The sequence below is a fragment of the Argiope bruennichi genome, chromosome 4, assembly GCF_947563725.1.
Source record: "Argiope bruennichi chromosome 4, qqArgBrue1.1, whole genome shotgun sequence".
Classification (NCBI taxonomy): Eukaryota; Metazoa; Arthropoda; class Arachnida; order Araneae; family Araneidae; genus Argiope; species Argiope bruennichi.
The window spans coordinates 46,028,997-46,050,201 of record NC_079154.1 but is presented as its reverse complement, the minus strand read 5'-3'; the positions used below and the strand labels follow the sequence as shown (position 1 = coordinate 46,050,201).

At 30.7% G+C, this 21,205-nt stretch overlaps 1 protein-coding gene across 1 annotated transcript in view; it reads right to left on the bottom strand.

Annotated features, from left to right (window-relative positions):
- Positions 1-4,178: 4,178 nt before the first annotated feature.
- The window catches only part of LOC129966238 (uncharacterized), a 28,251-nt gene continuing 11,224 nt past the window's right edge, over positions 4,179-21,205 (bottom strand). Inside the window, exons 3-4 of the mRNA XM_056080652.1 lie at positions 5,731-7,823; positions 4,179-4,322 (exon numbers count right to left, since the gene is read on the bottom strand). Coding sequence (XP_055936627.1) covers positions 4,179-4,322; positions 5,731-7,823 — 2,237 coding nt within the window. The remainder of the gene's footprint in view (positions 4,323-5,730; positions 7,824-21,205) is intronic.

Sequence of the window (21,205 nt, the reverse complement as noted above, 5' to 3'; positions counted from 1 at the left end):
GTATTAAATTAAATATTTAAGAAACGAAGGTAGAAATTTTAATAAAATTAAACTGATATGATTGAAATGGCATTTTTGTGGTTTTAAGATAATGCAAAATAGTTTTTATACGATAACAGTTTTAGAAAACATGAGCATCAATTTTCATGCGCAAATCACGGTGAACCCTATCGGGTAAAGGTAACTATGTTTACTGCCACGACTGAAACTGGACCATCAAACCATCTATCTAATTAGATGGCGCCCCTTTTTTTTCTAACTTTCAACCAAAAGAAAAGAATTTTTCCATTTAGATATGATTCATTGCAAATAAATAACACTTGAGTTTTAAGTTTTAGTTATATTTACGTCCCGTTTTAAAGCAACACTAGGGCTATTTTGGGACGGACCTCGTAATTTTGACCACGGTTAAGTGACGAGGACGACATCTGAGCTGGCACCAATTCTCCATACCACACCAGCTGGAAGACGTTTGGTCCGAACGTTTAACTTTCACTAGACCTGGTTACACGACGTTTCTTCGGTGGAATCGGGTCTCGAACCTGAAACCCTTCGGTTCCGAAACTGAGACCTTACCATCAGGCCACCGCGACCCTGAATAACACTTGAGAACCACAAGTGAAATACTGGGCTATCAAGGTATAAAACCAATTTACGAGCTCGATCAAAACTTCTGTTTACCACCTAATTTTATTATCTTAATTTCTTTTACTCCTTCTTTCCTCTAACTGGATACAGGTTTTGGCGAGTATTCCATCTAGCACGTTTATAATATTCTGAAAAATCACTAATTAGCTAAGCGAAGCATTAAAATAAGTACAGCTGCCAAACCGTTCAATGAAACAATCTGAAACGTTGCCTGTTTACTTTTGATATTTGTCATTTAGTTGACTTGAAGTGAGAAAATAGAACGAATTCTGTGCCATGCATATTAACTTTATACATAAAAATAAAGATCAATTCTTGCCTTCCTAGCTCTCAACATCAAGTGTCATGTTCACAAAGACTAAGGAGAAACACAAGCACCACAGTCTCTTATCTTACATTTGCATACATAAATTTCAATCAAACAGATTTCTCTTCGTTTTCATCAACCAAATTATTTTTCATTTCATTTTTATAACTACGTTCTCATCAACTATGTCACGATAATAATGAGTGAAAATATACAGAATTCATGTATATTTTCACTCATTTTATCTTTATGCATATTATTATTCCAAATAATTTTTCAAAGTCGAAAATCTTTGTAAACGGTTTCATCTCAGAATCATTTCTCATATGCTTGTAAATTCTGTATATAGTCATTTTTGTTTTTGTTTTTTCTACTGTAAATATTTTGGTATTAAAATGAAATTCCAGTAACATGTCCACCAAACAGTTCAATGACCAGAATCGTCACGGATACGAGGGGGGGGGGTATGAGATGGCTTTTCTATATATGTATATATATATATATATATATATATATATATATATATATATATATATATATATATATATATATATATATGTATAAATGAAATCTGCAAAGTACTTTTAGTATTACAAGTGCTGTCCTTTTGTTTCAAAGCGTGAAATATTTTTAATAATGAAGACAACATTACCTTGTTGTACTCAAACAATATCAGCAAAAGATAGAAAGGTACCATATTTTTTGTGAGGCATTGTTTAAAGAAAAAGGAGACACATTTTCTTTAATACTTTATTTTTTCACAAAAAGGAATCGAAGGCATTTGAATTCAATATTTCGTCATTGTGGATAAATATTACCAGAAGAAAGAAATGATTCTTACTCGGTATGGATACAACCCCGTCGTCCTGGAATTAAGGAGTGTGCACTGCTTCAGGCAGTTTAAAGGTGGAGGCATTAACAAGTCTCAGTGCAGCCCTGCCGCCCAACTACCACAATTCCAAATCATTAATTTCTCCGATGTCTCACTTCATCATTTTTTCTCCTCACTTTCTCTATTTGCTCCTCTTTTCATCTGTGTGCGTCTCCAAGTCGCGCAACTTTTCCTTTGCCTGCCTTTATTCCGCCTTAATAAATGATCTTTGAACAAAAGTTCTCAGTTTTTGCAATGCCATGTAAAATATCTTCAGTGTGATACCGAGTCACATTTTTCTCCACCAGCGTTGTTGAGTTTTTCAATTCGAGGATTGTCTCTGTAAAGGAAAGAAAATAATACATTGTTGTTTTGCAGACAGATTTCTTATCGTCGTAACTTATTTTCAAGGTTGCTTATGACTTTGCCAGAATAGATAGGTTTTAGGTTCTTTTTCGAGAGGATATGTTCTCTGTTTCCAGCAGTTATGAGGAGGGATGACAATATATCAGAATATTCCCATCATTCTATCACAAAAAAATGCTGCATATAACATGTTAGTAATTACTAACAGGAAAATGATATCATTCGGAGAATGAGAGCAATGGTGTCCGATTAGTCAAGTAGTCAAGTCACACGGATCATTTCTCTGGCATATAAAGTAATTGAGGATGGCACTTTGTCACTTCTCTGTCATTTGTCTATGAACTGTCCAGATTTTAATTATTTTTGAAATATTTTTCCACAGTGGAAACATGTTGTTCTATCGTGTAACTCTCCATTTTTACTAATCTTAAACCATCAGCTGTCAAATGGTTTTTTTAATAGAGTTGCCTGCACTCTAAATCAAATAGTCAAGTCACATGGATCATTTCTCTAGCATATAAGGTAACTGAGGATGGCACTTTGTCACTTCTGTGTCATTTGTCTATGAACTGTCCAGATTTTAATTATTTTTGAAATATTTTTCAACAGTGGAAACATGTTGTTCTATCGTGTAACTCTCCATTTTTACTAATCTTAAACCATCAGCTGTCAAATGGTTTTTTTTAATAGAGTTGCCTACACTCTACTGCACATATGGTGGCAAATTCAAATCTTGCGTTAATTTTGTGACACTATTTATATATATTGTATTTATTAACCCTTTCTAGGGACATAGACAGTATACTTCCCACGAAATTCAGCAGTGTATGAAATTATGTAGGTTGGCATACATTATCAAAGTTTTCAAAAAAGCAGAAATCTCACACAAATTGATGCATCTTGATTTATTATATAGATACTAAATAACGAAATTAATTAATGAATTTTATTATATTTATATAATAAATTGGATTAATTCTGTTCTTAAGTTTATCTCAATTCCGAAATAATTTTAATAAGACATTCCTAGAAAAAAAAAATGGCCCTTTAATGGGTTAAACACAAAACATAAAATCTAATGAAAGTTATGTTTTCCTATATATAAATTTTCTATTTTTACAAAATTTAATTAAAAATTGTCAAATTTAAACAAATTAGTTGTTAATCGTTTGAATCTTTTCCATTTCCAAATGATCTTCGTATATTATGCATTTAACTATTCATAGAAAAAAAATATAATTGCATGTAAAAACATTTTTCTGCATTTGTTCTCTGTAGAAATAAATAAATAATTACATTAAAAGACAGATACATTTCAATTAATAATAATTAAAAAAATATGTTACATTAAAAAATTCAAAGTGTTATTAACTCTTGGGACTATTTATTCACTTGAAAATATTTTTGCGTTTGAAACGGATTTAATTTGCTGAAGCATAGAATTAATTATATTTTGCTACGGATCTGTAAATCTTTCTTTGTTTCTAGCGATTCACTTAAGTGGAAAAGAAACAATACTGTGTATGCTGTAATATTGTTTGTCTTAGTTGGAGCTAATAATGATGGAATAGGAGCTATTCCAACACGAACAATCTCCAAATTAAAGGCAAGTAAATGCGCTTACCTTTGTTTTGTTGGTTGGAATCTCTTTTAGTTTACATACTGGTGTTGTTGTCTCCATCTGCAGCTGAAAATCTCAAGATATCTAATTAGTGGCAGGTTCAGTGACTGTATGACTCATTAACATGGGGAACTTCTCTTTAAGATATTATTTTAATAGTTACTTGATTATAGGTTACATGATTAAGAATATATTTACAAGTTAGAAGAGTATAAAACGCGTTCGTTGGTTGCCGCCAAATCGAGAGGAAGTCAACGAACCCCTCGTGGTGAGAAGGGAAAGTTCTTCACAGTTAAAACTGGTTACAGTTAAGGCCTGGTATCCAACACTCTCCCACCTTTGAGTTTCGTAAAGACTTTAGATACTCAAACCAATGAGTCTAGGAGAGCATTGGGCTTTAAAAGCCGGCCATAACGGGATCTTCTTGGTTGTCTCACATCTGAAACAGCATGAGAGTCACTAGAGGTAGGTGTACCATCAGGAATCATCATTGTGGATGGAGAATCACTCTTTGGGAGACACGGGATAGCAGATTTTTCACTTTGGCTGACCTCAAGAGGAAAAAGTCTCTGGATTGGACGTAGGAAAGACCCAGATTTGGTCTAGACTTCCACGAGACGAACTTTCTTGTCTTTTCCAAGATATAATTTGATGACTCTTCCCAAAGGCCAATTTATTCGCTTGACGTTACTATCACCGATGAGAACAATGTCTCCTTCTTTAATTTTAGATTCATTACGAATCTTTGAAAATTCTCTAAGATGTCCAAGATATTCGATTCTGAAACGTTTTCTGAGATCTTGACACACTTTTTGCCTGTAGAAGAATCTTTTATTCATTCTCTTAGCATCTATTTGATCTATATCTGGAACTCCTATTTCTTTTACATCTTGTAAAAACATAGCTTGTTAATGCTATAAGGTCCTCATTGTCTTCACTTAAGTATGTCAAAGGTCTTGAATTTATAATGCCCTCAGTATCACATAGTACAGTGTACAATTCTTCAAATTGTAAGGAGGCCTTTCCAAGAATTTTTCTTAAGATAGATTTCAACATACCTATAATCCTTTCCCAAAATCCGCCCCACCATGGGGCTGATGGGGGGTTGAATTTCCATAGGATTTTCTTTACTGAGGCATATTCTTGTATTTTCACCCAATCAACAGATTTCAGCTCATTAGAAGTACCCACTAAGTTGGTTCCATTATCTGAATAAATTGTAGCTGGTCTTCCTCTTCTAGAAATAAACCTTCGTAAAGCTAGAATAAAACTATCTGTTGATAAACTAGTTACCAGCTCGATGTGGACTGCGCGATAAACTGCGCATGTAAAAAGTACAGCCCAACATTTGCTTTTGTTTTTCAAATATAGTGGTCCGCACAAGTCAACTCCTACTACTTCAAAAACATAAGCATCTCTGACGCGATCTTCGGGTAGTGGAGCACTTGCTACTTCTAATGGCCGAGATGAAAAACGTTGACATATTACACAATTCCTTATAACTTGACGTATTGTCTTCCTGCTTTTTAAGATCCAATAATTCTCTCTTAAACTCGACATCAAAATCTGTATCCCAGCATGACTAAGTTCAACATGCTTTTCAAAAATAAGTTTTCCAATAACATCATGCTTTGAAGGCAGCAAAATTGGAAATCTAAATGTTGGTAGATCACTTCTTTGAGAAATTTTGGTCTTTACTCTTAATAAACCATCTGAATCCAGGAATGTCTGTAAGTTCAGTTTTTCATTCCCCAAAAAACATTGACTTTGAACTTGTTTTAAAATGTACTTTTCTGCAGCCTCTACTTCTTCAAAATCTAGGGTACCGAATTTTCTTTCTTTTTTCTGGGTTTTAGCATTTTTATAAAAACGAAAAATCCAAGCCGTGATTCTGGTCATTTTTCGGAAAGAAGATACCTTAGAAAAGTACTCTAATTGCTCTGTCGTGGTGTTAGTGACAGACACAATAGATTTTCTTTTTTCGGAGTTTACAACGTCGAAATCTGGCATAGTTTCCGAAACAGGCCAATCTTCTATAGGCATTCTCAGCCAATTTGGACCCTTCCACCAAAGAGATTTCACAAGTTCCTCTGCATTGGAACCTCGTGATGGAAGGTCAGCTGGGTTTAATGTTCCACTTATGTGCCTCCAGTCTTCAGGATTGGTGAGTTTACGGATTTCCAGTACCCTGTTGTAAACAAACGTGGCCCAATTCTCATTTCTTTTGATCCAATACAAAGCATTCATAGAGTCAGACCAGTAGAAGATTGGTATGTTCTCAAGTCCAAGTTCGGATATGGTTGCTTTTGCCAATCTAGCACCAATAGTACAGGACAAAAGTTCTAGGCGTGGAATAGAGATCTTTTTCAAAGGAGCAACTCTATTTCTAGCTTGTATTAACTGGCACGACGTGCTATCAGCAGATTCAGCTCTCAAGAAGATACATGTAGCGTAGGCACTCTGACTTGCGTCACAAAAAACATGGATGGAAAATTTGGAATCTTCTGCAAAGTCCTCACGTACACATCTTGGTATTTCAAGATCATTCAATTTCGGTAACTTCATCTTCCAGCGTTCGAATCTTTCAGTTATCAGCAGAGGGAGTTCAGCATCCCAGGACAGACCCAATTTCCAGCATTCCTGCAACAAAGATTTGGGCTCTAGAGTCACTGGACAAGAAAATCCTATCGGATCAAAGATTCGATGAACGGTTGACAGGATTTTTCTTTTTGTAATAGGTCCTTTATCTTCTTTCATCAAACTTTTCAAATCTAGAGATATAGTGTCCTTTGGTAAATTCCACAGAAGCCCAAGAACTGGAACCTTTCGGTCTTCTTGCCTTTCTTCAGTTTTGTCTTCAGTAGGAGAATGCTCCCACCCTCGAAGTTCAAACTTGGCAGTAGATAATAGTGCTTGTGATTCCGAAATAAATCTAGCGAGTTCTTCTCTTCTGTTGACGCTGAAAACACAATTATCAACGTAGAAGGACCTCATAAGTTGCTGGGCTGTTTCCTTGAGATGATCTGGGGCGTTTTTTAAATGAAGTTCTAATGTAGCTCCTAGAAGGAAAGGACTGGAGGAGATTCCGAACACAACTCTTTTGTGCTGCAGGATCTTGATATTTCCGTCTTTTCTTCTATCCTTCCATAAAAATCTGAGATATGGTCTATCTCGTTCTTGTAATCCAATTTGCAGAAAGGCCTTCTTAATGTCAGATATCACTCCATATTTTTCAACACGAAAGCGATTTATGAGAGATGGAATGAGTTCTACAAGATTTGGTCCCTTTTCGAGGCAGTCATTAATAGAAGGTGTATTCTTTTCTTTAGCTGAACCATCAAAAACGGGTCGAACTTTGGTCGTCGAATTCTCCTTGAAGACAGGATGGTGAGGTAAGAAATGCTGTCCTTCTTTGATTTCTTGCATAGGATCAACTTCTTCAATGATACCCTCATTCTGCCAATCCTGAAAAACATCATCATAATCGGCCAGCTTCTCGACACGTTCTAAGGCTTTAATACAACTGTTAAGTCTTCGTTCAGCTAACTTTCTGCCATCAGGAAGAGGTGGATGATCATGTATCCACGGTAGACTGACAATGTAGCGCCCCTCGTTATCTCGTGTTACACTGCGTTCAAAATGTTCCTTAGCCGCTTCTTCTAGTTCTTTTCTACTTTGAGTTTCCGCAGGGTCATTGATATTCAATGTATCAAGCCTCCAAAGATCGGATATATTTACGTCGTTGACAAGTAGCGACATTAGCGTGCTGGAACTATCATTTTTATTAATTCCTGATCTTCCAATAACTGTCCACCCTAACTTGGTGTTCATCGCAATTAGATCAGGCGAAAGTTTTTTAATTTCTCCTGTAAATAATCTGGCTGCCGTATCTGCCCCTAATAATATGTGAATCTCCTTGGGATCGTTTTCATACAAACAAAGATTTTCATCTAAGCAAATATCACTAACAAATATACCCAATTGTTTTACTTCTTCGATGTTTTTAGAATCTAATTTGGGAAGAGAAGTGCAAATTTTATTCTGATCCATTACTTCTACATTACAACAGAAATTATTTTCTGTATTACGCAATTTAATGGAATATATCTTGTGGTTTTCCCGCCTTTTCAGTCCTCCGAAAAGTCCATGAGTCACCGTTTGTTCCCCAAGACACTTCAATTTCATTACATCCGCTACGTATTTACTGACATACGACCTCTGGCTCCCGAGGTCAATGATCGATCTAACATAGTGTTTTAAATCATTATTTTCGACGCTAACAATTAAAGTCTGCAGATAAACCTCCCTGGAACATAAATTATTCGCCAACGTGAAATTTTCATTTAAAAGATTATTCTCATCCTTACTTTCATTAAAATGGGTATTATTTTTCGGAACAGAATTATCTTGATTGCATAATATGGATAAATGTTTTTTACCACAGAGAGTACAAACTATTTTTGACCTACAAAATTTAGCAACATGAAATTGCTTTGCACAAATAAAACACGCAGCTTTTTTAGACAGTATACGTTTCCGTTCTTCCAAACTTAAAGTACGTACGTATTCACAATCAACAACATCATGAAATTTATTGCAGAATAAGCATTCCGGTGTTTTTATTTTTACTTCAGAACTAATCAATTCTGAACTGCTAAATCTCTTTGCAGTGGAACATCTAGGATTATTTATTTTTCCGCTAGTTGAGTCATAACGCAACGGGTGAAATGAATACTTTTCTTTTTTCGAACTCACGGGAGAAGCATACATTAACGATCGTTCTTTTGCTTTCAGCTGAAGAGACAGGAAGTCGAGCAATTCATCTATTTCATATTTATCCGATTTCATGTTTTTATTATATTCTAAAACGAGATCGGGGGGAAGGCATTTTAACAGGATTGGGCAAAGTAGGTTTTCGTAGGTTTCTTTCAAAACATTAAGAGATTCAAGAGATCGGATTTCTGTCTGTATATTATCAAACATTTTTCTGAATGATACAATATCATCTGAGTTCTTTAATGGGCAGATACGCAGTAAATTATTCAAATGGGTATTAATGAGAACATCTGATCTTCCGAAGCGTTCTTTAAGTAATTTTATGGCGATTTCGTAATTTTCTGGTGTAAATGCAAATCCTTCTATGGTACTAAGGGCAGAACCACCTAGGTGTGCTTTTAAGTAATTAAATTTACTGACTTCACTTAATGAATCATTTTCATGTATGGCTGATTCAAAGGAGTTCCAAAATGAAAGCCATAAACTTGATTGCCCGTAGAATTTAGATATCGCAAGTTTTGGCAATTTAATGTTCGATGATTCTTTATAACAGGAACTTGGAACATTCAAAGAATCAACATTTTTTGTTCGTTCGCGAATTTTTTTGGTCGCTCTAAATTTCCAAGTTATAATTTTTTGGGTGTATTCCGATACTTCTTTTACTTCTTTTTCTAATTTGTCCTCGGAAACGAATTCTTCAATTTGTGAATCTAGATTCTTTAATTCACTTGACTCAACCGCAAGCTGCTCTAACATTTCTTCTAACATATCGACATTTACATCTGTTTTCGTTAGTTCTGTTTCAATAGTTTTACAAATTTTGGTAACAGATGTTCTCAATACTCCCCGTTTCTTTCTTAACCTGCCACTTTTATCATCCATTTTTAGAATTGAACAGTTCGAAATTTATATTCAGTAAGATTCAATAATATATAAATTCAATAATAATAATAAATCAGTTCAAAATTCTAATATATATTTTTCAGCTCTAAATTGGAATAAACCACACCAATTATCCCGGCAGGGATGCCAAATAATATTCCAACACAAACAATCTCTAAATTAAAGGCAAGTAAATGCGCTTACCTTTGTTTTGTTGGTTGGAATCTCTTTTTGTTTACATACTGGTGTTGTTGTCTCCATCTGCAGCTGAAAATCTCAAGATATCTAATTAGTGGCAGGTTCAGTGACTGTATGACTCATTAACATGGGGAACTTCTCTTTAAGATATTATTTTAATAGTTACTTGATTATAGGTTACATGATTAAGAATATATTTACAAGTTAGAAGAGTATAAAACGCGTTCGTTGGTTGCCGCCAAATCGAGAGGAAGTCAACGAACCCCTCGTGGTGAGAAGGGAAAGTTCTTAACAGTTAAAACTGGTTACAGTTAAGGCCTGGTATCCAACAGGAGCTATTCTTGCACAAATAACTAAAAGCACAACAAACTTACTGCATCCCTAATATTTTTTTTTAATTGGCCTTTCTGGTAAAACCAACGATACAATGATAACTGAATGCATCATTTCAAACTGGGTTTACGTAACTAATATAACTGATCCATGTATTTCATACTGTATTTTCATTAAATATTTACCTTTTTTGCATTTGTTGAAGAACGAGATGCAAACATAGGAAGATAGAATTCCTTTATTTGCAAACAGCGCGTACAATTCAAAGTTGTTGCTCTGTTATCACGAAAGAAAGGACTATATTAATAGCGAGATCAGAATGTCTAATCCAATAACTTTCTACAATTATTGCATACTTTAACGGATTTTCCTTCATAAATTTCCTAGATATTCTTGGGCAACAAAATTCGTTGATCCTTTCTCAGTTTTAAATTAATTCGGATAATAAACCCAAGACTATAGAATAAAAAGCTATTACTACAACATTTGGGCAAACAGCGGATAACATCACTTTTTCTTAAAAATCTTCACTATTTCCACATGTTTTTAAAGAATCTTAAAGATTTAGCAAAACGCTGTTAAAAAAAATACGAAATAAATCTATTTAAATCATATCTGAGAGTGTTTTTTTATCTGTAAAGCTGAAACTGGCGAATGAAATATTACATAAGATAAAATTAATACAGATGATCATCCATCAATCAAGTGACATCCTAGATGTTTGCTTCTTGTAAGGATAGAAGATGAGCGTCTGATAATGGGATAATTGACCAATCTTTGTCTACTGTGCTTCCTAAGAAAAAAGATTGGTTTTGTATTTATTACAAGACATGATTTGGTATTTATTACATGACATGATTTGGTGTTTATTACAGGAAAGTAAAGGAAATTACGAAAGTGAATAATTTTCTTCTCCCAAGAATAAATGTCCTCCTGTGTACTTTAAATGGAAAGCGATGGAATTTAAAATTTATTGTATTTATTTATGTACTGAAAATTTAGAACATCTATTTCCAGTTCAAATTTTTTTCGCGGCATTCGAGCAATATTTGCAGCTCTCTACACAAGGTGTTTTAGAAAGATACTAGCAGAAACAATGTTGGATTTGAAATTGCATCATATCACTTGAAGACTTTGATACAATGAGCGATATATCCTACAAGTACTTTAGAATCCAAAAAAATAAACATCTTATTAGAAAATAATGAATTCAAATAACAGGAAACTAAATAATAAGTAGTGATGGAAGTGTTCTATAGAATTTACAATGACTATTAATTATTTACTTGTTGTGCAATAATTTCTTTCAGACTTGCCCAAATTCTTTCTGAAGTAAGTTGTGAGATGTGCCTCATTTTCAATTATCTTGATTAGTAAATCTCATGTTTCTTCATTTATCTACCTGAATCTGTTAAGAATTCCTGTAATTCGTTCTTCTAGCTGTATCTTGAATATGACAAGTAAACAATATAACAGATTCGTAACAATAAAAAAAGTACAGTAGATATTTAAAAAACTTTTGAATAATGAATTAAACTGACCATCTGTAACAGCAAATGCATGAAGCTTCTCAGCTGCGAAACGTATTCAAGAGATTAATTTATTGTAGTGAAACTTCACTTATTCGAAATTGATCGAATTATAAGATAACCCGTACTAAATAAAACTGAGCATAAAAATTAAAACAATGAGAAAAAAATAAAATTTTTTGTAAACAATTGCAATAAGGAATTATTTTATATGCAACATATTTAATAAAAATAAATGAACAGTTAATAATTTTAATAGAACAATACATAGCGTTTTGAATCTATCAAATAGTATAAGGTAACTTCAAAATAAATTATGCAATTCTCTATTAACATATTAAAACTTTTTCTAAATTTTGAAAAAAAATATATTGATTTTTTTTTCTATTGGACACATTGTATGAGAATAAAGGTATAGAATTAAGTGTTTTAAAAATTATCCACGGTCATCTGAAACATAAGATATGGAAGCATTTAACCAACAGAAATAATTTTATTTTAGATTTCGAATCAACTAAATCCGTGGTATAAACGACATTTTAACGTTATATGAATAGAGAATTAAAAGAACTAGAAAAAAAATTATATAACCAATGAAACCAAACTAAAATCTTTCTAATCAGCTAAATTTCACCATACGTAAAATTTTGAAGTAGTAAAAATTACCTCTATTATTGGTCAAAACTATGAAAATAAAAATATTTGGAAGAGTTGTATATCATTTCTTAAACGCCAAAAAATCATTATACTGATTTAAAAATAATGTATGAAATACTAAAAATTACATTATTTCTTTTTTTTACAAATCAACACGATAATTATATCTTATATATATAATATTATTTTTTTCTAAAATACACAATAATACAATCCTGGTAGTAAACAAAGACTGGAATAGGCCATAGAAAAACTGAAGGAAAACTTCTACTATCAAATTTATTAACTAGTATTCAGCTCATATTGGATGAAAGGGACCAAATTGATAGGTTTGTCAAGTCCAGATGTAAAATACCCAACAAAATTGTGATTTTCCAGTCGCATCTTTTACAAAACTTTGTGAACAAAAAGGGGCTCCACAGTACGTTTACTATTCCCCGACACAATCTAATTTTTTCAAAAAAAAGCAAATCTCAACCAACTTAGTCATTCTTTTAAAGCATTGTCACCATTGTCTGTCGCTTCCCGTACTTGTCATCATTGTGTGTGGATGGTGGAATATGCAGTTTCTTTCTTTCAAGAAATGTTTTAAGCGTAAACAAGTTACTTCAGAAACACCGCCGTTGATGAAAACAATGCCCATCTGTGCATTTGTGGGCCACGAATAAAAATGGACCGACAATTAATTCTAATTACGCTTATTTAAGGCTCCGTTCTCTTTTTTCGTTCTTTTTGACTTACAGAAAGAGCCATCCTTTTGTTTTGTGTTTGCTTGTTGAGGAATTCATTCCACGGCAAAATATTTAAATGTGATAAAGAAATCTGTTTTAAAATGTTTTGAGGTTTTGAAGATAAAGATTGCAAGTTTTGGTTATCAGTGAAAAGATATAAAATCTAAGCATTTTTATGTTTTCCATTAGTAATTTAAAAGTAATTTGTGTTTTGGAATTAAAACTATAAAAGGAAAAAACTACATAAATTAAGTTTAAATATGATTAATAGTTTTGGTATAATTTGTCATTTAATGTTGTAAATTTATGAATACCATTTCACTGTTTTCCTTTACAAGCAAATTAAAAATTAGCAATCTTTCCAAATATCTCTAGAAAGATTTCCAACTAAAAATCCAGCATATTGTCCAGCTTATAAAGCACATGACTAAATTTTCTATCCATTTCCAGGTATATGTATCACAATTTCATGGTAATATTCTTTTTCCTACTAGACATAAAAAATATCTTTCAAATCATAATTTTGCAATCTTTGCTTGTTGATAAATTTCAATCCACAGCAAAATATGTAAATGTGTTAAAGAAACCTGTTTTTAAAGGTTTTGTGGTTTTGAGATAAACATTGCAAAGATTGTTTTGATTATCTGTAAGAAGATATAATATCTCCGCAATTTTATGCTAATAGTAATTTACCATTTGTGTTTTAGAATTAAAACTATAAAATGGAAAACTATATAAACTAAACATAAATGTGATATTTAATTATGGTAGAATTTGTCATTTAATGTTAGAAAGATATTAAACACCATTTCTCCATTTTTTTGTTTTCTGTTACAGACAAAATAAAAGTTAGTCAGTTTAAAAAATATTTCTAGAAGAAATCTGAATTAAAAATTCAGCACTTTGTCTAGTTTAAAAGGCATAAGCATATCTCCTTAAATGTTTTGTTCATTTCTAGGCAACACATATGTATCAAATTTCAATATTCTTTTTTATTCAACTGGACATGAAAAACAATTATGAAGTCATAATTTTACTATATATTCTTCAGAACTTTGAAAAATCAGAGGGAGTTGTCTCCCCAAAACTTTCTCGCACACTCTCTAATAAACTTGTCATGACAGAGAACGCCTTATATGCAGCCATTTACAATAGCTACGAAATATTAACTGGTGGCATGTATTTATCACTTTTACTCAATTTATAGTGTCGTCCCTAGAGATTTATGTGGCGATTAATCCCAGGCATGTGTTGATAATATTCACAAATCGAATTTGTGTTTTAGACACGTTTTCTCTCAACCGATTGAAACAAAAATTTGGCACAAAACTGCACTTGTAGTCACAAAATCCCGTACCAAATTTGAAATATTGGAATCATTGCGTGTTTGAAATTATCGCATTTCCTTGTTTCTGAAAGTGCAGACAGGCAGACCCATAGTTATATTTGTCATAGACACACAGACAGACGGATGGACATTTCCTAAAACAGCATTTTTCGAGCTCAGGGATGTCTAAAACGTGGAGATTCGTCAAAATGTCGAGTTCGAATTTTTTGACGATTATAATTTCTCTATACTAGGTATGCGAGAAAATAAAAATATAATGTTGCTTTGTCAAATTTTTCACGCTGTTCTGTAAGGCTAAGTAATTCACATGCAATATATTAATTCTTATATTACGTATAAAAATGTAGAGCAAAGCATTATAAATAATCGTAAAAGTGATTTAATTCAAAATGATTCTGTATCGATAATAATAATCATAAATGATATTTCAGCGTAATTTAATAATATGTTATGTAATATACTTTTCTTGTAATACTTGTCCATAATCCTGTGTTTATTTGGTTACAATTTTAATTTCGGAGCAAAATCATTTAAGTTTATTCTAAATATAAACTATCCTGTTTAATGGATTATTCCAGTGTATTGTTTAAATATTAATTATTATGACTATATAGATCTTTTTGTAGGGTTGATTTGGGCCTTAATGGTCATTTTACAGAGTCTCAAATATCAAAATTTAACTAAAATTCTCATAAATAAAAAAAGCATTCTTAGTTCTGAAAATGGTTAATATAAGCATATTTCTTCCATCAAATTGCATCATAGTATATTCTGCTAATTTCATTTATTTTTTTTTAATTTTATTGAAACTGTCATTGATGTAAGGTGTTTAATTCTAAATCTACTTATATTTTATCGGTACATTAATTGTCTATGTATGGAACTATCATCAGAAATTGTCATCTGACCGTTCACATCAAGATTAATGGTAAGAATGTTTGCCCATAATGTTTTCCTATATAAAAGAAAAACATCATGGACAAATATTTTAATCAAATTTATTATAATTTCTCTGATTATAAACATATTTATGAAGAATATCTCAGTTATATAAAAGTGAAGATATTTGTGAAGAATATCTCAGTTATATAAAAGTGAAAATATTTGTGAAGAATATCTCAGTTATATAAAAGTGAAAATATTTGTGAAGAATATCTCAGTTATATAAAAGTGAAAATATTTGTGAAGAATATCTCAGTTATATAAAAGTGAAAATATTTGTGAAGAATATCTCAGTTATATAAAAGTGAAAATATTTGTGAAGAATATCTCAGTTATATAAAAGTGAAAATATTTGTGAAGAATATCTCAGTTATATGAAAGTGACTCGGAGCTCAATATTCGGATTTAGAGAAGGAAAAGAGAACACAGGATTCAGAATCGCTACAAAATGTATGATCAAAAATGATCACATGGGTTCAAGATGCATGAAGAATACAATACGAAAAGAGATGTAAAGAGCTAAAATAATATTAATAATAATAAATCCCGATAGGCCAACAGAAAAGGGATGATAGATTCAATTGTTTCTCAGATAAAAAGGAAAGAATAATTTATTAGAAAATGATTTGATTTATCTTCAAAAGTGAAATAAAGAAAAAAAAACTCAAATTATCACTTTAATTCTGATAAAATATAATCAAATTAATTAATGAATGAACAACTTTTTGATCATTAATGCACTTTGTAGCCAGTAAATTTTTATGTTCCTTTAAATTTATTGAGTAAATTTTCTTCAAACAATTTATTTCAGTCCACTTTATTTTAAACAATTTCAAGATGAGGAAATAAAATAAGCGTTTTCTATGATTTTTTTTAAATTTTTATTTTTTTAAGTGACAATATAGATCATATTAAAAATAGTCGATAGAAATTAGAGTTAGGAACTGCAACGGCCGAAAATCGTTTAATGAAAAAGTTGTTCGTCTTAATGAGAATGCTATTTCTTCTAGTTTTTTAAATGTCCAATTTGAAAGTTCAATTAAATGTAAGTAAACTATTGTGTAATAAAGGTTTCTATTCCCCATTCTTTCCACCCTCTTTGAGTTGAATAGCCCCTTCTATGATTTAATCCAGGATTTTGAGCTCCTTGCAACATAACCCATTTGGTAAATAGAATTCTGCTGGATTATAATCAGTGAAGGTCGGCATAAATTTCTAGAAATCGAGTCATGAGAAAGATAATTAATGCAATAAATAGTTTTCTCATAGCAAACTACTTTAAAAAAAAGTGCAGTAATCACTGCAAATCACGGGGGGGGGTGAAATATTACCCATTGGCTTTCATATATCTCATTTGTTTCTTTCTTTTTTTCCATAATTCGCAAATTCATTGTTGTTAGTATAACGAGAAATATAAATTTTAAACTAGGTTAGTTTTTCCCCTCCTCTTGACATTGTAAAAGCAATTATTTCGATGTGACCTTTCTTATTGTTTAATGCGACTCTATTCAAAGAAAAGAGATGTCAATTTTGCAATATTTCCAAGAAGAAAAGACGGCCCAAATTATCTGCTTCAATAATGGTCTTTAGAATAATAATATAAAATGCAAAAGGGATTTCTATATGCAGTTCATATTTTCCCATGTTTTATTTTATTCTTTAGTGATTGTTACGTATATGCGAGTTTATTTCCAAATTAAATTTAACCCTAATTTACAAACATTTTATTATTCAATGGAGATATACGAATTAAATATTGTTTGAATTGAATTTACACCACTTCTCTTATTTCAAATATATTTTTACAAGCTCCCTTTAGCGAACAGCTGATTCGCCGGGAATATCAACTGCATTTTCTTTCAGTTAAATCTGTTATGTTTAATTTTATATTCTTAGTTCCACTAAGAGACTATTTTTAAACAACAAATTGACACTGGCATTAAAACGATGTCAATTTAATAATCTTACACCTGTTCCATTCACTGCGTTGTAATATAATCAAGCCATATGACTTCAGAGTGCTTTTAGTAACACTGTAGCACTCATCTGTCTTCAAATTTTCGCAGTATTATAAAATATTTCAATATACTTCATATAAACTACTCAGATATTGAACAAAATCTTTTTTTTTTTCTCTTTTTTTAGCATTAAAAGAAAATAACGCGATTAAATTTTTAATGAAACAAAGAAAATCGTATGGATTTCGATGCAACAATCAAATCTGTTTTAAAACATTATGGGAAAAAATTTAAAGAAATTAAAAAATTCAAAAAAAGCTTTTGCAAAACAATTAAAGTAATATCATAAAAAATTATTTAAATATTAAAAGGGTGCAAAAATCAGCTTTTAGAATATTTTTAGAAATTATTAAGGAAAAACACTATGATTTCACCTTGTGTGGAATCAGTTCGAATTGTTAATTCAAATTGAAAAAATCGTTGCGAAGTGGATATTCTTACTTTGCAAAATATATCTGTGCCGAATTTGATAGCTCTTTATCAAACCATCTATGTAGAGAGCTCCATTCATCTTTATTATTGATCTTCAGAAAGACTGATGTAATACTCGAAAATAAGCATATATTTATTAATAAATATAAAATATTTATATTTTGAAGATAAAAGAAACAAGCACGCAGTCACAAAGATAACCACAAGCCATATTGTTTTTTATGCCTCATTTTAATGAGCCATAAAATATCTGCAGATATTAATTAAAAACTGCTGATGAAACCATTAAATAAAACTTCCATTAATGTATTTATTAATAGCATTCAAACAAATAGATTTGGAAAATAGGGTCATTTAAATTTCAGTTTTCCATAAAAAAAAAATCCCATACTGCACAGTTCCCATTTGTTGCATCCTATTTATGAGGCTCCAGTTCCTATCAATTAAAACAAACTTGTCAAAAAAATATTTCTTTCCCATCATTTTGCTGTTTGAAAAGTAATAATAAAAACAAAAACAAAAAAACTGAGACTAAAAACTGCATGAATTTAAGAAAATAAAATAAAATAATAACAGAGGAAATACTTGAGTCTTCCTGCATACATTATCGTTAACAATAAAGAATTGTCTGGCGGAGGCCAATAAAGACAAGGGAGGTAGGGGATAGATGGAACACGAAAACGAATGCAATTATCGCCTGCGTCTTGAGCAGCAATGAAAAGGGACTTTTAGGATGACGTTCCCTTAGCTATGTCGTTAGCAGTTTTCAGATAATTGGAGACAGTGTGAGAAAATGCATGAGTGTACAGTAAAGAAAAAGACAAAGAGAAAAAATATAGATATAAAGCGAAGGAGAAAAAGAGAGAAAATTAAGGAAATAATGAAAAAATAAAGGAAAAAAATAAGTGGTCTGAAACCAGAGGCAGAGTAAAATTAAGGGAAAAAAATTGGAATGCAGGGGATCGCGTTTAAAAAAGTAACTTTGCTTTTTTAGGTCTGTATGTAGCATTTAGGATTTTTTTTTATCAGATTTACTGTTCTGTGTATATGTTTACATTTCAAAATTCGAGATTTATTTTCTGGTGTTTTTGTTTGTTTGTTTTCTTTTCCTCTAACTAACCTCCAAGTAACCTGGTTTCACTTATATACGTCATGAAAATTTTGGATTGACAGCGCACATGCATTGATTAAAAAAAACTACAAAGAGAATTCAAAGTTCTAGCATCTTTCAAATTATTAAGGATAAATTATCACGTAAATTGTAAAGGAGAAATCATCTAAGAAATTATAAAGTTGATTCAAACTTCTTTTATAATGTACATTAATAAAGGAGAAATCATCTAAGAAATTATAAAGTTGATTCAAACTTCTTTTATAATGTACATTTATAAAGGAGAAATCATCTAAGAAATTATAAAGTTGATTCAAACTTCTTTTATAATGTACATTTATAAAGGAGAAATCATCTAAGAAATTATAAAGTTGATTCAAACTTCTTTTATATTGTATATTTATAAAGGAGAAATCATCTAAGAAATTATAAAGTTGATTCAAACTTCTTTTATAATGTACATTTATAAAGGAGAAATCATCTAAGAAATTATAAAGTTGATTCAAACTTCTTTTATAATGTACATTTATAAAGGAGAAATCATCTAAGAAATTATAAAGTTGATTCAAACTTCTTTTATAATGTACATTTATAAAGGAGAAATCATCTAAGAAATTATAAAGTTGATTCAAACTTCTTTTATAATGTACATTTATAAAGGAGAAATCATCTAAGAAATTATAAAGTTGATTCAAACTTCTTTTATAATGTACATTTATAAAGGAGAAATCATCTAAGAAATTATAAAGTTGATTCGAACTTCTGTTATAATGTACCATAAATTTTAAAGTAGAAATTTTCTTATAAATTATTAAAGAGATTTAAATCTCTTGTATAGTAAATATTGTGAATTAAAAAAGAGAAATTATAAAGGAGATTTCAACCTCTTGTACAATAAATCTTGTAAATTAAAAAAGAGAAATTATAAAGGAGATTCAAACCTCTTGTATAACATATTTTGCTCCTTAAAAGAGAGAAATTATTTTGTAAATTATAAAGCAAAATGTAACTTGTAAATTATAAAACAGAAATTTTCTCAGAAAATATAAAGAAGATTCTAATTTCTTGTATAATATACTTTATAAGTTACAAAGAAGAAATTTTCTTGCTAAGTATAAATGAGATTTGAACCGCTTGTATCTTCTTGTATAATATATCCTGCAAACTTATAAGAATGTAATTATCTTGCAAATTATAAAGGAAAATTTAGCTTGTAAATTATAAAGGAGAAATTGTATTAAAAATTATGCTGGAGATTCGAATCGCTTGTCCAAAGCAGATTAACGGGATAATGTTTTAGGTCTAGATCGTAGGCTCAATTTTAGGCCTAGAGTTTTCTTTAATTTATTATTAAAATTTGAGAAAGCATTTGACTTAGTTATGAAACAGCGGTAATGTGAGTGCAAAAAAGCGCATTTAATATCATCATAGTTTTTGTAATTTTCTGTTTAATAAAGTATAAAATATATTACTATAAAGTATTAAAAAATGTTTTTAAAAATATATGAGGAATAAAAAATAACGACAATCACAAAGAAAGGATTTTTAAAATTTTAACTGTAGGATTTTTGTGAATATATTCGGAGCATATTTTTTCACAAAATTCATTTTTAGAATGTTCTTTAGCATCACTGAAAATCATTTTTTCACTAATGTAAATACCCTTATTAAATATATTTTTGAGTATAATTAACAGAAATAATTTTAATTCTTCTAGATACTTAATTCATATTTACATATAAATTATTTTAAATTTCTTCTGATTGTGAAGAAGTTAAGCCTACTTTTTATGCATCTTCTGACAGTTTGAAGGATCAGCGATCTTCCTGAGATTATGTTAGTATCAACGATTCATAATCTCTGCTGTGGCAGTATAACAGGAATGATGAGGAATTAAAAATAAATTATAGAAATCATAATTAAAAACTAAAATCAGAACAAATTATTCTATTTGTTTTTAAAATATGATTATAAATAGAATGTTCCATGCAATGACTTTTCATATTCAGAAGCATCTGCAATTGAAGTAAATTAATGGAATGAAATCTAATTTCATAAACGGATTAAAGAAAGTATAAAGAGATAATTATAAATAGAATGTTCCATACAATGACATTTCTTATTCAGAAGCATCTGCAATTGAAGTAAATTAATGGAATGAAATCAAATTTCATAAACGGATTAAAGGAAGTATAAAGAGATAATTATAAATATAATGTTCCATACAATGACATTTCTTATTCAGAAGCTTCTGCAATTAAATTAAATTAATGGAATGAAATCTAATTTCATAAACGGATTTTTAAAAAAAGTATAAAGTGACAAATTCTCCACAAAAATTTAATGATAGATGAGATTTCGGCACTTTTGAAATAAAAACGGAACACTAATTGCAACGAACGAATGAAAAAGGAATATGCCCAATTTCATTTTTG